Source organism: Setaria italica, chromosome IV, assembly GCF_000263155.2.
Source record: "Setaria italica strain Yugu1 chromosome IV, Setaria_italica_v2.0, whole genome shotgun sequence".
NCBI lineage: Eukaryota > Viridiplantae > Streptophyta > Magnoliopsida > Poales > Poaceae > Setaria > Setaria italica.
This window is the reverse complement of record NC_028453.1, coordinates 4,037,163-4,054,884: the sequence shown is the minus strand read 5'-3', so window position 1 is coordinate 4,054,884 and position 17,722 is coordinate 4,037,163. Positions and strand designations below refer to the sequence as shown.

Sequence of the window (17,722 nt, the reverse complement as noted above, 5' to 3'; positions counted from 1 at the left end):
CCCGTAGCAACCCATAACAATACACAGGCATATTTGCTAGTACGTATGAACGTAGAAAAACCAAATACGGAAAATACGGAGACAAATTAGCTGGGTGGCTTCGCTCTCGAGCTGTGTCGCGGTCCATCTCCCGTCTGGCCGTCTCCCTTTCGGGTTCCGTCCGTACCAATTGCCCGCACGACGGTTGGCGGCGGTGGTGGGAGAGAGACCGCCGCGAGGGCTGGCGATCACGCCCGCTGCCCGCGGCGGTTGGGGCCAGCGCCGGTGGCACATTTGGACGGCGGTCCTTGGCTGGTTTGCCCGTCGTGGCGACCAAATAGACCGGCGGCGCGCGCGGTGGAGGAATTCGATTGCAGCGGCTGGCGCTCGCGGCGACAGATCGGATGACGGCGGCGGTCAGGCATCAACACCGCTCGAGATTGGAGGCGGGGGACTGCGGCGGCGGCGGCGGCACGGTTCCGTAGCTGCGAGCAACTGATTCCGTCGCGCGCAACGGCAGGGTTGCGGTGAGACAAATGATTCGCGGTCGCGCGGAAACCTTCCCATCAGCAGGCTGCCTCGAGCCCTCGACGCCGCACAATGGAACGCAACGGGGGAAAAAGCAAGGCCTGAGCTAAAGCTTCGACCGTTTCCTTCGACATGTGTGTGCTAACTGCTAAGGTAAGATTCATTTACGTTGCCGTTGCATGTTGTTGTGATTATTTTTCCCCAACAACAATGTTGCTGTGATTTTTCTGAAATCCGACTGCAAAATCACTGTGAACGAGAGTACCCCAATTTTCCTGCGGAAGCGTAGCCTCATACAAGTAACATTCGGAGTGGTAAATCAAGTATCATCGGCATGACAGACAAATTCCCGAGTCATGCCATGCCTCAAGAATTCGAGACTCCATGGACGACTTGGTGTGTAGCACGACTGCACTAGTCATAGTTTTCAGGTAGTGGGATTAGGTTTTTGCATGGATTTGTGCAGGTGCTGATATGAAAGTTTGGGAATCAATATGAAGTGTCATATGCATATGTATGCTGATTAGCTTAGGCGATTAATTATAGGTAATAGCTTTTCTCTTACTGGAATTTCGATGAGTTCATTACCAGGCCATTACTCTTCCAAATAATTTGCATAATGCATCTCTTTTAATTGTACGTGATTTTTTATACGGATAATGAGCAATGGGATTTTAAAGACCTTGGTCGTAGGGCTGTTACAAATACTGAGTAACACAGGATATCAGTAGTCATGTTATACTGATGTACTCTAAACCTTGACGAAGAGATTGAGCCAGCACCTATGCTGATAGATGAGAAGCCGCCGGCACTGTACCAGGTGATAATTGAAGACTACTTTAATAGGGTCCCTGAACTTTTCTCTCGAGTAACAACAATCATCAACATGGTGAAGAAAAACCATGCCATCATGGGGTTAATTTAGTCTTTGAGGCAAACAAAAAAAGGGCTTCAATTTGTATGGGTTTGTTCTAACTGATGACGCGATCAGAAACATCTACCACTGCTTAGCCTAAAAGTTTGGTGATAGTGGATCCGTGGGCTAACCTATAAATATTGCCCATGCTGTCCAAGGTCTGATCTGGATCTTTGCATCAAGCCTCACTCTGATATAAAGAAGACGGAACTGAATCACAATGCCATCTTATATACTTTCTGTAACATCTAGAAGTAGAGGAAGAAATTTTGGTGGCAAAATGTCAGCAAGAAGGAACTGAGTAGTATCATCACATACTTGATGCAACTTCTAAAGGGACAGGATTCATCACCTGCAGATATGCTGAGAGGAAAAAAAAGAAGAAGAGATAGCTGAATGGAACTTCTGAAGGAGATGAACCGTAGACTAGACTGATAAGTCTTTGTAGTTTGTCCTGACATAGCTTGGAGAACATCTCATCACAATGACGGGTCTCAGCTTCCTTCTCTGAAGTTATTTCAGTTGTTTTCTTGCTGCTATCATACAGAGAAATTGTGGTTTAATTTTGCCATTCCATCAGGTGGCATTTCAGAATTCGTCATATCACTCTCATTGACATGTGGCTCAGGACAGATGAATAGGATGGTAAATCCTCAATATTTGTGTATACCAGTGGCCTGAAAATGGGGCTTGTGAATTCACATAATACGGGCATCAGACGATTGCTTCATTTGTGGTGCTAGATGTTGCCTCTCTTAGTCTTAGACGATTGCTTGTTATTCCTTGTCTACCCATTTGGTTGTTGACTATTCTAACATTCCTTTGATGATTCTGAAACAAGAACTATTCTATGATGATGACTGTGCTTGACCATGAGCAAGGAAAATAACTGGCCATGACTTCCAACTGCAAGTTTCAGGGCATTGACAGAATATAAGTATGATCAAAGAGCTTAGATCTCCCTATTCTCAACCAGCAAAAGGTAATAAGCAGAGAAGTATCTTAGAACACTAATGGCTGACGAGTCATGGAGGTTGCCAACGCCAGTGCAAGAACTGGCTGCAAGAGCAGTGGAACCACAGAACCAGTTTGTGCTTCGGGAGCAGGTTCGTCGTGGAACCCTGCTGCTCCCCACTGACATGCCGGAGCCTATCCCAATCATAGACCTCAGTAGGCTGCCAGCTGCCGACGAGTCTGCCAAGCTCCAGTCAGCGCTGCAGAACTGGGGACTCTTCGTGGTGAGCTCTTCAGTGCTTTATCTTTCCCTTTGCATCATGCAGTGTTTGCTCGGTCATGGCCTGCAACCAACAGTTGTCTACACTGTGCAGGCTACCAACCATGGGATCGAAGCATCTCTGATGGATGCTATGATGGGCGCATCACGAGATTTTTTCCACCAGCCGCTCGAAGAGAAGCAGAAATATAGTAACCTGATAGACGGCAAGCGCTTCCAGGTGAAGGGTATGGTAATGACTTGGTGGTGTCTCAAGATCAGATTCTGGACTGCATGATCGATTGCACCTCAGGGTGGAACCAGAGGATGAGAGGAACCTTACTTATTGGCCCAAACACCCTGAATCTTTCAGGTTATCTATTCACTTTCCGGACATTTCTTCAAATGTTATGGTCTGCTGTATTATGCAGAAAAGAAAAAAAAATATATCACGTCTAAGTGTCCATGTGAAGAGTTTGATGCATAGTGAGCAATAGTAGTTCAAAAGAAATTGTAACAGCTGATGATATAGAGAGATAGCAAGTGAAAATAGTACTACCTCTCGAAGTTCAAAGCGCAGATGGGCCTCATTATGCGGCCGGGCCCAATGGTGCGCATCTCTAACGGTGCCCGAAACGAATCTCTGGTTGGGCCTGCCCAATTATTCGCATCGCTGGCCCATTCGCGGCGAATTTTTTTTATTTTTTTATTTTTATTTTACGATTTTGCAGTAATAAGCAGGCAATCCAAAAATTTGCAGAAATAGACCCATCCCGCCGGATCAAATGGTGGTAGGTAAAAAAAAAAGGGAGGTACCGCCGGTTCAAACGGCGGTTGGTTGATGTGGTAGCTGAGGGGTAGAAACGGCGGTAGCCGGACCCCTCCCACCATTCTGTTGGTGGTAATGGGTGGAGCCAGATATAGCCGGTTGAAAAACTGGCTATAAATTGAAGTATCTTTATTATTATTTTATTTTGGTGTAATTTTTTCTCAAAGTTAAAAAAAAATAAAGTTACATTGGAAGCACTAAATATTAGAATATGTTATTATTGGTTGCAATATGAAACTTCCTAATTTGAGAGAGATAGAGCGCTTCAAGGAAATAATTGAAATTGAATTAACTCCCGGCCATTAAATACATAGCTATTTCCAGCAAAACTACAACATATAAAAATGAAATTCGTGCACAACATATGAACACCAACGACTCTAGACTGAACAATTAGTTATAGATTGCAGTGGCATGTGTGGCACGGATGCTATCCTAAACATGTGTCGTTGCTAAACCTAACATTCCTTAGGTAATTGAAATAGCCGGAGATAGAGCCATCTCTGCTTTCTAGTAGAACTAGCTTTGCGAGAGCTGGGAAGGCCCAACCTCATAGTAGCCAGCACCCCCAAAGGAAGGAGGAGACGGTGGGCAATCCTTATAGTGGTGGTAGGGGCACTTGCACCATGAATCGGTACAAATCAAGTCACCTGCGATAATAACTGCCTAAGGATTTGCATCAACTTTGGATTGAAGATCCTCCACCTACGCTCGAGGTCAAAGATCTTGCACTTGAGGTAGTGGATGTAATCTTGGGTTGGCTCAGAAAGTGGAGGATCGACCCACTTCGCATAGCAGCAGTTTCCTTCATCGAGATAAGACTGAACGTGATGTTAGTTTGTAGCAAGAAAAGCTTAGCAACAGTAAGGAAGTAATAACGTGACTCACCAAGCCATACGGGCATCGAAAGAAACGCCAGCTTCCATCACCGTAGCCATCAAACAGCTGCACAACACCAGCCACGTCATGGTGACACATTGGCCACGCATCATGGCAGTCATCGTAAAGCCTAAGGCAGTTTGGAGGAGCATAGTTAGTCCTTTTATGCAGAGGGAACTCGTTGAGGGTGCCTCATTCTCCGTTGGGACAAAAGAACCTGGCCAAGTGATGGTGGGAATAGGAGCATCCCCTCCTCCCACTACCTCTCCCTCTTGCGGATGCCATTGTTCTTCCTCCTAATCAGTGGTATGGAAGGATACGGGAGAGGGAGGTCCATATAAGGAATGTTGAGATGAAGTCGTGTTAAATCATCCTAAAAAAGGTTGGCAATAGGCTTTGCAGGTGCAGGGACGTAGGGCCCAGTGTCGAGTCCCATCTGCCTGAGAAGGCTCACGTTTAGGGTCCTTACAGTCTATTGTGTAGGCTTTTCAGTGACGATTCACGTCAATAGTGGAGTAGCGCTATTTGAGTACTGTACTGGCAGTAGAGCAGTATAATAGCAATAGTGTGGAATCTGAGTACTTGAAGCATGGAGATGAAATATTATCATAGTACAAATAACAGTACAATAGCATCTCAGGCGCCCAACATGACAAACCTAAAGAGCACCTTGCCTAGGATAAAATGCCTTAGGTAATGTAAATTGGTGGATCACAACTAATGTTCTACTGGGTGAACCGGGGAAGTTTCCCCATCCTCGCTGTTTTGGAGGAACATTCTCCCTCCTGCTTCTTCATCTTCTTCTGTTGTTCTTCTTCCTGGAGGAGTTGTGCCTGACGAGCTTCGAATTCTTCCTCTTGCCATTTCAGTGCTGCCTCTCAAGCATCTAACAAGTCGCACCACCTCTGTAGTTCATCCTCCTTGCCCTTCAAACGGATCTGTTGTTGGTGGATGCGTCGCTCTTGCTCGAGCCGAGCAAGACATGTAGTGTCTCGAGCCGCTTCCAGCCTACCATAGTATTGGACTTTGGTCTCTAGCACCACTGGGATTATGCCCACCTCCCCTAAAGGCCTAGTGTCGATCCATTCCATAAATGTGCAAGCCTGCATGTTTATACGGATTAGTTCTAGGCACCGGTACATAGAAAACATATTTAAAATGTTTATGAACGGACTGACCTTAAAATCATCATCAATGTCGGGACACTTGAAGTACCTACACCCCTTCTTCCCCCTAGGTACTCGATCCTCCCATACTTGCAACCACACACGGAAGCCGCAGTGGCATTCGGGGTGCTCATTTCATGGTGGGATTCCATTTTGCTCATCCCTCCATGACAACATTTCTTGGAAGGAGACGCAACCTCACTACAAGCGTTGCATTCGGGTGGGGAAGTGGTAGTAGTGTGTTTGAACATTGCCTAGACATCTGATATATAGAACGCTAGTGACATGGTCCATCGACCATGTCCAGCATAGCAAAAGGAAAAGGACATGCATGGACATCATAGTCTGCACCGGTCTACCTATAAAAAGTCTCTGCACAGACCTACATAATATAGTCTGCAAAGGACCACACATCATAGTCTACAGCATCGTCCACATCATAGCCTACACCAACCTACAAAAGATAAAGAGGCCCTATGGACTAAATGCGTCCTCGCTTGTGACGCACAGCACCAGGACCACGTCTTGCGGCCTGCTACGCTGCTCTAGTCTACAGCTGGTCGTACGTAAAGGGCTCCGGAGGGGCAACCTCGCAGGCCGAATGTCCTGGAGCATCTCCAACTGGTATCGTAAACTTCTGGATGTAGCCCTGTGTTGGAGGCATTGGCGCTTCACCCAACTGCAAAGAACCTATCTCCTCAGTGTCGTAGCTGAAAAAGGAGTCCACCCAGTTTGTACTCGTCCTCTGGATCTCGTCCTCTACGGACTCGTCATTGGTCCCTCCATGGTCTGTGTACGCTGTGATCGAACCAAGTAGTGTTATTGTCAATTTCAATATATATTTGTAATGGAATAGAATGCATGTATTGATGACGCACCTATTTCATCCACAAGGAGTCCACGTGAAGACGGTCCTCCTACACTAATTCCTCTGAAGCGCTGTGAAACTGTGTCACAAAATTGTAAGTTAGTACGACGAATTAGAGTACAATTGGTGAATGAAAAATGAGAGACTAATGAACACATACTTATAGAGGTGAAATATTGTGGACCGTGCATGCCTAGGAACGTGCATGACGTGTGTCTGTGTCCTCGGGAAGTACCACTGCAGGTACACTGTGAAAGCGTCGTCGAAGTGTAGACGATCCTCCTGCACTAAGTCCTACAAAGTGTCCGCCCACATCTCCACGTACGAAACCAACCTTGGACCCCACTGCATCACTAGCCCACCACCACCCTGATGTGTCCACCTAACATATCCATCGTGCAATGGGTTAGACTAACGCAAAATCTTTATTAGACGGAAAATGATTAGATGGGGCTTACCTGTGCACATCGGCCGGGACAATTTGAGTCACTGGAAATGGGGAGTCTTGGTACCGGTGGAACTGCCTCATGACATGGTGTACCGCATACTCCTCGACGTGGATGTCATACACCAGTGGCTTCTTCGTCATCCAGTACTCCCGGTCTCGTAGGCACAATGAAGACAGCCCATGCGGGGCACGAGCGTGGATGTCCGCTGTGGTGTAAGGTGTCTACCTGACGTCGGTGTCGACAAGAGCGTCGAACTGCCCGACAAAGTCTAGGTACGACTTCTTCGTATGAACTCCAACCCACGATCCCTAAAAAAAATTATTTCACAATCAGGTTTAGTACTCGAAATGTCAATGCATGCAACATATGAATGAGTACGAAAAGTAATTGTAGGTTTAGTATTGTACCTTTCTCAAGCACTACATCGACCCCATCGTGGGTCTGTCAACGTCGTCGTGGTCGAAAGGCAACTCCGGGTAGGGTGCCATGTTAATTAGTGGCCGACCTATCAGGAAGCGCTCGTACGACCAAAGTTGAAGAAGCAATGGGCAACCAACAAAGATGGGCTCCATCAAGTTTACCTTACAGCAGCCTGTGAAAAGCCCCCTATAGGTCGCCACCAATACAGCTGAACCCCAGCTGTACTGTGGAACCTCGTCAAGCAGAGCCTCCGCTATAGCCTTCGCATAAGGAAGGAGGTGCTTTGGTGCCAAGTTCCCTTGGGACGTGCAGATAATGATCCACCCAAACAGCCACATTAAGTACGCCTCCAAGTGCCTCGCAACTGTGGCATCGGCAGCAGCGGCTCTCATGTAGTCAACCTACACAACCATACAAGTTAGTTTATACATTCACAAACCTTAACGATAACAAAATGAAAAGATAGGTAATTAAGTACTAACGCTAAACTGCATGAGCCACTTCTTTGTGGGTCCGTGTGTGGAGCTGAAGGTGCGGTACGACAAGGCCCGATCGTTCTGCGGAATGTGGGCAAACCGTTCCAAAAACTCCTCACGCCAACTAACTGGCACGTTCTACGCGCCAACGGCCCTCCCGGCACAAGGCAGTCCTAGCAGTAGCAACACGTCCTGAAGTGTAGGGGCCATCTCACCCACTGTGAGGTGGAACGTGTGAGTCTCAGGCCGCCAACGGTCAAGAAGAGCTTCTAGGAGTAATATGTCGAAGTGGAAACGTGTTGCCTTGTCCGCGCACTTCACTCCTGCGTCCATCATGTCTCCCTCAACCAACCTCGCTATCGGGGGGAGCCCCATAGCGCGTAACCTGTAGCATGGATAGCATTTATTATTTAAAAGAACACAATGTTACGATTGAAATTGAATAAACTAAGTAAAATGTACCTCGGAATCCACCAAGCGTCGATTGGCATCGTCGAAAGCGGCACACGTGCGTGAAGCGTGCCGAGGTTGGCACCCCGTACGGCTAACATGAACGATTGGTGAGCGGCGTCCACGCGAGGGTCCAACAACTCGGGGGGTCTCATACCTGTCTCTAGGCTCCTCCACCATACCTGCAACACATATAATATTATTACATGACGAATGAAATATATACGGTTGACATGGAGACGAAATAATATAATTACATATATTTGAAATACAATTTACAACACATACCAGTTATTTGAAATACAACATAAATGAAATACAATTTAGAGCACAGGAGTTATTTGAAATGCAACAAAAATGAAATATTACAGGATATAGATTTATTAAAATATCTTAATATTACAACTTAGCTTTCAGTCCACAATATAAGAGTTACAGGAGTCTCTCCAGATAGACCAAACATGACGAATTATATTACATATGACTAAGTTGATGAAACGTACGAGTTCATAAATATACAACACACATCACTAGTGCTGCATACATTAATCACAGAAGGCCGTCATTGTTCCTAGGTGCACGACGATCCTGACCACATGCTGGAGCATTTGCGTCACCTGTTGATGGTCCAGCTTGGTTACTCCCGCCTCCATATGTCATTGCAAGGCAGTTCTTGTACGTGTGACCTGTTTCATGGCACTTCGAGCAGAAGCGCACTTCAGGACCAACTTCAGATTGATCCATATTGTTCCGGATGCGTCTGTTCTTGCGTCGCTCAACCCCTTGGAATATTTCTGGATCAGGGTCAGGAATGTAACGCGCGATATTCCTAGGATTATTTATAAAGTTTCCTAGTAAATGATATCCGTAAACCTCATTCCTCCAAGTGGCCCATATAGTTTCCTTGAGGAAGTAATGTGGTATGAACCTACGAGGCTGAAATCTTCCTGCCTCAAGGCATGCATCAATGACATGGGTGCAAGGCCTGTGAAGCAGTCTTGGCTTCTAGCACGAGCAAACACATCCTTCATTGGTAATGAGGCACTCCTGTATATGCTTCTCGTGCCTCCCTCCCAATCGATCTTTGTCCCTACAAACAGCCTTGTACCGGCGTTCAACAGCACCCACTTCAGTAACACGATGCTTACAAGCCTTTTTAATTGCCTGCTCCATGTACTCTGTCATCTTGTATCCATAAATTTTATCGGTCATTGACTTATTGGCCACCGTGTACCGTTCCCTGAAGTACTTCATGGTGCGGTATAAGAAGAATTCCACGATACCAATTAGGGGCAGTCCCCAAACACCACGCAAGACTCAGTTATACACCTCAGCTAGGTTTGTAGTCATTATACCCCACCTAGCACTTCCCTTGTCATACAGTAATGCCCACTTTTCCTTCGGCTCATGTTCAATCCACTATGAGAATGTCTTAATGGACCTACCCCGTCTTCGTCTTACATTTGGACCATGCAATCCGACATCCTCCAGAGACACAGGGTGGTCAGCCTTGCTGTTTACCGACCTCTTACCTAGCTCTTCGGATTGTTTCTTTGTAAGTTCATTAAGTTTCTTCCAAAGTAGATTGAATTTTCTCTCTTGATTCTGGGTACATAGGCGTTTAAACATTTGCATAAGGGTCTTATTTTTGAATTGGCTATGAAAGTTTGCCCCCGTATGCCTCATGCACCACCTACTCTTCAAGTCCGGCCACTGCTGTCTTGCGACGTTTCACATTGCTATTATATAGGTCTTTGCTTGTAGAATGCCTTTGTGCCGATCATGAATTATACAAACACCCTCCACGTCCTTCATAATCATCTGCTTAACCCTATCTAGGAACCAATACCAACTATCTCTAGACTCTTTCTCCACAAAGACGATCGCCAGCGGCAACACCTAGTTGTTACCGTTGGACCCAACAGCTGTCAAGATTGCGCCTTTATACCTTCCAGTAAAAAACGTGCCATCAATGCAAATGACTGGGCGACATCGCAGAAAAGCCTCAATGCAAGGATCCAAGGTTAAGAATGACCGCTACAGAACCTGTTTGCCTGGATTCTTAGCACAGGGATAGGCTTTCAGGTCGTAGTAACTTCTTGGATTTCTCTAGCATATGGTGTGCAACAGGGTAGGGAGGTTATCATGCGATGCTTCGTATGTACCCCACTTCATGTCTAATGCTTTTTGCTTGGCTCGGTAAGCTTTATGGTAGCTAATCTTATACTTCAACTTCTCCACTATGGCACATAATCGACTTGGGCTCATAGATAGGATTCTACACTATTTGAGGATACATGTATTGAGCAACAAAATCAGCAGTGAGGTTGCGGTGTTGTGCTTGCAATTCATCCAGCAAGCATTGGTGCTCCACTACTCAAGTCACCTCCTAGTAATTCTTCCACTTCCCCTTGTATGCGTGCACCCTAAACGGGCAATTGCTTTTGACACAACACACATCATACATTGTCGGATTGCTCTTCACCAACCTGAACTACCATTGCAAAGATAAAGTCGACCATCACTTCACAACTGCCTTCACCTTATCCCCACTAGGGTACACAGCACTAACACAAACCTCATTCTCCCTGTACTTTCAAGGGATATTTTCTCCTTCATTGACTATTAGGTTAGAATGGTCATAACTTGACCAGTTTTGCGGGACAAGATAAGCATCATCCTCATCCGACGAGTCATCATCCATGACACGAAGGTTCTCTTCTCATTACCTCTCTACCTGCTCAACTAATCCAGGGATGTGTTCCCCTTCATCAGCCTCGTCATTTGGCTCATGGGGTGCCTCTTCATCCTCTGCATCTCCTTCTTCTACCCCATCTTCATTATCTTTTTCAGTTTGCCCATTGGTAATCTCCAGACCTTCCACGCCTCTAACTTCCCCACCTCCAACTTTTCTTTCAACTAACTGTTAGACACAATCTTCTGAAACACTTCAACAAACAATATCAATGGTAAACCACGCTCAGTACAAGCATTTACATAGACCCTCCAGTTCTAGGTTCCTTCAAGTGGCATCAACTCTTAAAATATTATGTCAGTTCGAAACCTCACTACATCCCTAACAGACAGCTCAACTTGATCTCTATCAAGATTAAAAGCCTTAAATAGCCAGTTGCATATTGATGCCCAAGTCCTCTCTCTTGCTCTTGCTATTTGTTTGCAGAACGATTGAAATTCAGACAAATCTACCCCTTTTGAACCATATCTAACCTCCCCCGTATCATAGAACACTTGAAAAAATAAACTTTCCGACATGCCTTTCAATATACACGACATAAACAGATACTATTACTAAATGTTATTAATTTAACTAACTCTAACGACACCTACATCTCACCAACTATATAAAGATCTAACTCGTGCATTGCCAATAATAACAATTTTAGAGTTATCTAAATATATCCACAAATTAATTTTACTTTACCCTATCAATATACACGACATCAAGAGAGATCATTTTTAAATATTACTAAATTTAATTAACCCTAATCACGCCTACATTCCAAAAAATATACACGACATGACCAAAAATTATTACTAAATGTAACAATTTGAACTAATCCCAAAGACACCTACATTCTGAATAACTATATAAAATAATATTAATCTTAAATTTATCTAAAAAAATCAACAAACTAATTTTACTATAATCAAAATAACTAACCTAAATCCACTGTATCGACAAACTAATATTTGTCTATGTCTAATATGAACACCTAAATTTCATCTAATACTTAATACTACACCATTTATATAGCATATCAACTACTACATCAACCAACTACGAGTTAAGCTAAACTGCAAGATTTCAAATAATACCTCAAACGAAGCGAAGATCTGGTAGAGTTTCGCTTCAATCTCCACCCTACTCCACTCCTCTCCTCTCCTCCCTCCCTTTCTTTTTCTTCTCCTCGCTCCCTTTCTTCCTCTTCTCTCACGGTTCCTCTCTTCCCTCCCTTTCTCTCGGTTGCTCTGGCCCCGAATGGCAAGCGCGCGCCCTGGCCCCGGCCGCTTCGCGGCTTTTAAAGGCGGGCCACCGTTTGAATCGGTGACGGCCTGTTATCACCACTTCATCGTTAGCTACCGTCGTATCATCTTGCGGTAACTCGATGGGTCCCGTGGCCGCCACGGATCCGTGTGCCGCCCGTCGTTTCAGATGGCGGTTAGTTGAAACGGCGGTAGCCGTTTGATCCGGCGGTAGGGATCTATTTGTGCAAATTTTAGGATAGGCTATTTATTTCAGCAAAATTGTAAAAGAAAAAATATAAAGAAAAATCATTCGCGGCGAACCTCTCCGGCTCTCCCCTCATTCTCCACCGCTGCCGCCGTGCCGCCTCATCTCGATCTCCGACTCCTCGCCGGCGGCGGTGCCGCGCTGGGATCCCTGTACGGCGGAAGCGTCGGCGGTGGCGGTGCCAGCGATTGAATCCAGTAATTTTCGCGATAAGAGGCGCACCGGTCCTAGATCCGAAAAGTGGCAGCCTGGCAAGCTCATCGCGCGCTCATAGTTCTCTTTGGGCATCGCCTTCCACCGCCCCTGCAACTGCCCGCCTGCCTCTAGCATTTCCGACAGCCGCTCAGATCACTTCCATTCGTGTCTGATTTCGGCTAACCCTATTCCCCTTGTGTGCAGATAAGGTGCTTCCACAAAAGCAACTGCGTGCCATGTGTGGGGAGCACAGTTGAAGCAACAAATCAACCACTGACAGAGAGGTTAGCTCTCAATTCTTTGTTTCGTTCTATTGAGTCAATTCGTCTGTTAATCATATTTAGTTTGCGTGGATTTATTCGAATTGAACTAATTGCTCCAAATTTCTGGGCTCTGGAAATTTCGAGATTAATGATGGTTTGGTTGTTAAGGACATTGCTGTTGTATATGGACATTGCTCCAAGTTAGCATCCTTTTTTATGGAAATACCTTTCATCAAAGGAGAGAATTTCGAAGCACCTCGCTCTTAGCATTTTGTTGCAGCATGTGCATTTGCAGAGGACAAAACGAGAAATTGTACTGAAAACCTTCTGCCAAAGGAAAACAAAAGTGAAGTACCGCTCAGTCATATGATAGTTTAATTGTAAGTTGATATTCCTTGAGAAAAATCTCAATCCAAAATTGACTAAACATGTACTCTTGTAGTGTTATCCTTTTTCCAGTTCTGATGGATCTAGTTGGTTTAGTGCAAAATTGTTTGAAGCTGGAATTTCTTGTCAAGCTGTCATCAGATGAATTAATAGCCAATATTTTATTTATCATATTCTATGGTTCAGATAGTGACAGCAATGCCTGTATGTGGTTGGTGGCCCATCTATTCTTTGACAGTGACTAAATGAAGCTAATCTATTCTTTGACAGTGACTAAATGAAGCTAATGTACCAAGTATTTTTTCAACAAAAGAACTCTTAACTAGAACTGTGCTTTCCAGAAGTCCAATTTGCCAAGCGAAGTTGGACCTTAAGCCCCTTGTAAGCTAGTGAAGTCTATCTAGCAATAAATTCAAGGAAAACACTCCACGAGAGCACTAATGGCGAATGAATCATGGAAGATTCCTATGTTAGTGCAAGAACTGGCAGCCAAGGTGCAGGAGCCACCAAGCAGGTACGTGCAGCCAGAGCAGCAGCATCCCGTCAGCCTAGTGGTTGGTGCTGAGAAGCCGGAGGCCATCCCTGTAATTGATCTCAGCCGGCTGTTGGCTGCTGATGGTGCTGATGAGGAGGGAAGCAAGCTCCGGTTGGCCTTGCAGAGCTGGGGGCTCTTCCTGGTGATCCTCTCAGCTCTTGTTCTTGTTCTTCTTGCATGCTACTAGTTTTATTGCGCCTTTTGCATTACAAGAGATGATGTGTATGTTCGTTGTATATACAGATTGATAATCATGGAATAGAAACTTCTTTGATGGATGATTTGATCAACGCGTCAAGAGAGTTTTTCCATCTGCCGCTCGAAGAGAAACAGAAGTGCAGTAATTTGATAGACGGCAAGCATTACCAGGTGGAAGGATATGGAAATGACCCAGTGGCATCCAAGGATCAAATCCTGGACTGGTTGGACCGACTTCATCTCAGGGTAGAGCCAGAAGATGAGAGGAATCTTGTCCATTGGCCTGAACATCCCAATTCTTTCAGGTAATGTTGTCTATTTTGTAAGAATAAATTGCGTTTACTTGTTTATATCATGAGTGTCAGTGATGTACCTAAAGTTGGAAATGATAGCATCAGTAATCTAAAATAGTTTGACTGGAGCTGGACTAACTTGAAGCTATATACAGGGCTCTTTTACACAAGTACACGTTGAACTGCAAGAGAATCAAAGATCGTATCCTTTGGGCAATGGCCAAGTCTCTAGGACTTGACGAAGATTACATCGTTGCCCAATTTAGCGGCAAGGCTCCTAGTTTTGCCAGATTCAACTACTACCCACCCTGTCCAAGACCAGATATTGTCTTTGGCGCCAAGCCTCATTCTGACGGCGGTGTTCTTACCATTCTTCTCATGGATAAAGATGTTGGTGGACTTCAAGTTCTTAGAGATGGCGTGTGGCACAATGTCCCAACTAGTCCCCACAGGTTGTTGGTTAACATAGGAGACTTCTCGGAGGTACTCACAATTCAAAATTATCTGCATTGTTATACCTGTCATGATGCATATTCTGGTTGTTGATCCTCTGGTATGATCTTTACGGACACAGATAATGAGCAATGGGATCTTCAAGAGCCCAGTGCACAGGGTTGTCACAAACATGGGGAAAGAGAGGATCTCATTGGCTATGTTCCATGGCCTGGATCCTGAGAAAGAGATTGAGCCGGCAACAGCTCTGTTACATGAGAAGCAACTAGCACGGTACAGGAAAATCAAAGCCAAGGTGTACCTGGCTGGGTTCTATGAACATTTTTGTAGAGGAACAAGATTTATCGACTCTGAAGATCTAAGGGAGGTAGCTTAGGTTCGAACAGAGTAGCAATGGTGAATAAAGAATGTTTTCTTTTTCGTGTGATGTACATAACATGGATCATCAAAGGAATGTGCACATCACGATTTAAAGAACCCACCGCTGGGATTTTCTACTAAAGAAGTTTCTTATGATTTAACGTTGTTTCACGTTGATAAAATGCATGTAGCAAGGTACAGCATGTTTCTGGGGAGGCGAGATAAGGGCTGATGCGCGATAATTGAGGTTTACTTGGTTACAGGATTATTGAGTTTGTATTTGGATCAAATGAACTTGATTTAGGTCCTTAAAAATAGATTGAACTGTTGAATCTTGGAATCATTTTTACAATTGTCGCTAAGGTTGAAACTTTTGAGCAAAGCTAATATTACAAAGAGGTTACTGCAGTGCTGTGCGCAGATTTCTCTGCATCTTTTCATGTGCAGATTTCTCTTTATCTTTTCCTGTTACCTGTTTTTGAGGGGAACTACGGCAGGCAAGGAGCCGGCCTGAACATTTGTATTGATACGCGAGTTTCGTGCATACAAGATTTGCGAATGTAGAGTACAAGGAGGGAGGGAGCAGCTAAGTTACATTGTTACTAAAAGTTAAACTCCATTGCAGTAGTGCACCGGCCAGCGTAGAACGTCGTAGCCGATGTTTCCATAATTCCTGTTACCTGTTGACGACGGGAGATAAGAAAAGATGCAATCATGCAACATCAAAGTCACTACATCAAAGTTGCACATCTTTGACTACGATACCGATAGCCAAGGAAAAATTTGTCGACATGTAGGTTTTGGGTCAGCTGTGTGTTGTTCTGCTGCTCACTATGACACCTTAATAGAGTCCCTCTGCTTTTTACACAACTTGGTGCCATTTTTATCTGTTTCTATTCCAATGCCATATTTGAGGATCCTACCATTTTATCAACTTAAGCAGTTCTCACTTGTCTGAAGAAAATATTCAGAGATTCAGCTTAGCAGATTTATTGCCATTACTATCCCACAATCTCAGACCAAGCTGTATGTTAACTGAAACCGTTCATGTTGTTACTTCGTTGTCTCCACCCTGAAGCAGAGGAGGCAGGAGACGCCATGCCGCCCAATCTGAAGCTTCGCACCGTACCTCATCATAGCACGGGCACGCCCGGCGATGTCCTATCTCACCGCCACCCAGGGGCGGAGCCAGGATTCAAGCATAGGGGGACCAAGTAGACATATGCCATATACCATTCATATACACAACTTAGGGGGCGTTTGGTTTCTCGAGCTAAAGTTTAGTCCGTGTCACATCGAATATTCAGAGGCTAATTAGAAGAACTAAATATAAGTTAATTATAAAACTAATTGCACATATAAAGGCTAAACGACGAGATGAATCTATTAAACCTAATTAATCCATCATTAGCAAATGTTTACTGTAGCAACACATTGTCAAATCATGGACTAATTAGGCTTAATAGATTCGTCTCGCCGTTTAGCCTCCACTTATGTAATGGGTTTTGTAAATAGTCTACATTTAATACTTCTAATTAGCATCTAAACATTCGATGTCACGGGGGCTAAAGTTTAGGGGGAGGAACCAAACACCCCCTTAATATCGCCATTCATTTATCTCTCTTAAACTACTTCAAACAGTGTCTTTCTTTTGTTTCCATGAGCGAAAACTGAATTTCAATGAATTGGGTATAAGAAAAAAAAAGAATCTATATAAAACGTTTTCAGTTTCTATAGTAAATTTTACATAACTAATGTGTTGTTTGACAAGCTGGCAAGCACATCAGAAACCTACGAGATTTATGAAGAAATTGATAAAAAAAATAATTAATATTTTGTTAGCTTCAATGTGAAGGCCTTTGCACCACTTAAGTGGTTGCAAATATGCTTGACACCAAAGAAATTGAGGCAAATTAATTGCATCTGTCCATATATACGAAGCAATTGAAACATATTGGAATGACAAAGAAGATACAATTGAGAAAATGAGGACATGTGATGAAGATACAGTAACGAACTGAGCATCGTGCCGCGGTCCTGGTGCCGCCGAACAGGACGATCGAGCGACAGCCAATCAAGATTAGGGGTTGGAAATCAAGTGACAGGCTCCGACAGCTCAGTTGCTAGCAGCTAGCGTACTCGCCCAACAGCCAAAACACCCAACCATATAGTTAACGCATACAACTAGCTGAAACTTGAATTAGCACCAGTAAAAAAATTTCTGCCGCTGACCTTGGCAGGGGCCATGCCCGCGCCGCGCACCGCCCCCCCCCCCCCCCAAAGCAATTGATCTCCATCAGTATGTTTGCAAGCTTAGCATCAATACTATGTCATCATCATACTCCTTCATTACAATGTGGAGCATATCGATGGAGCAGTCTGAAACTATGAGAGGCAGAAGAATAGACCGAGCACTTTAACCATGCATGGTGGAGCTAGCCTCACGACATCGGGCGTACCACCGAGGGTAGTTGCCTGTGGCTGCCTTCGCCGGGAATTCCCTAACCTGTGGCGAGGCGACTTCCCTTGGTGCACGGGTCCACAGACCCCCGCCTCTACTATACTGTGACCGCGCAATGCCACCATCCAGCGGTCAGAGGGGGAAACGTGATT

General features: G+C 44.8%; 1 protein-coding gene across 6 annotated transcripts; it reads left to right on the top strand.

Annotated features, from left to right (window-relative positions):
- The first annotated feature begins 12,456 nt into the window (after window positions 1-12,456).
- LOC101762837 (protein SRG1) lies at window positions 12,457-15,270 on the top strand. 6 transcript variants are annotated; one of them, XM_022825814.1, is made up of 7 exons: window positions 12,458-12,622; window positions 12,825-12,904; window positions 13,164-13,263; window positions 13,541-13,947; window positions 14,049-14,308; window positions 14,452-14,779; window positions 14,871-15,270. In XM_022825814.1, exons 4-7 carry the CDS (start codon window positions 13,711-13,713, stop codon window positions 15,123-15,125), a joined length of 1,080 nt encoding a protein of 359 aa, XP_022681549.1. In that variant the 5' UTR covers window positions 12,458-12,622; window positions 12,825-12,904; window positions 13,164-13,263; window positions 13,541-13,710; the 3' UTR covers window positions 15,126-15,270. The 6 variants fall into 6 exon arrangements, with proteins under 6 accessions (XP_012701039.1, XP_004964705.1, XP_004964701.1 ...); XM_012845585.2 differs by having other exon boundaries at window positions 12,457-12,904; XM_022825815.1 differs by lacking the exon at window positions 13,164-13,263 and having other exon boundaries at window positions 13,612-13,947.
- The last annotated feature ends 2,452 nt before the right edge of the window (window positions 15,271-17,722 follow it).

Bases quoted from the DNA above. Each gene is read 5' to 3' on its own strand.
- LOC101762837 (XM_004964648.2), top strand. From the start codon at position 13,711: ATGGCGAATGAATCATGGAAGATTCCTATGTTAGTGCAAGAACTGGCA. The intron at 13,948-14,048 runs GTGATCCTCTCA...TTGTATATACAG, and splicing joins AGAGCTGGGGGCTCTTCCTG to ATTGATAATCATGGAATAGA. The intron at 14,309-14,451 runs GTAATGTTGTCT...AGCTATATACAG, and splicing joins GAACATCCCAATTCTTTCAG to GGCTCTTTTACACAAGTACA.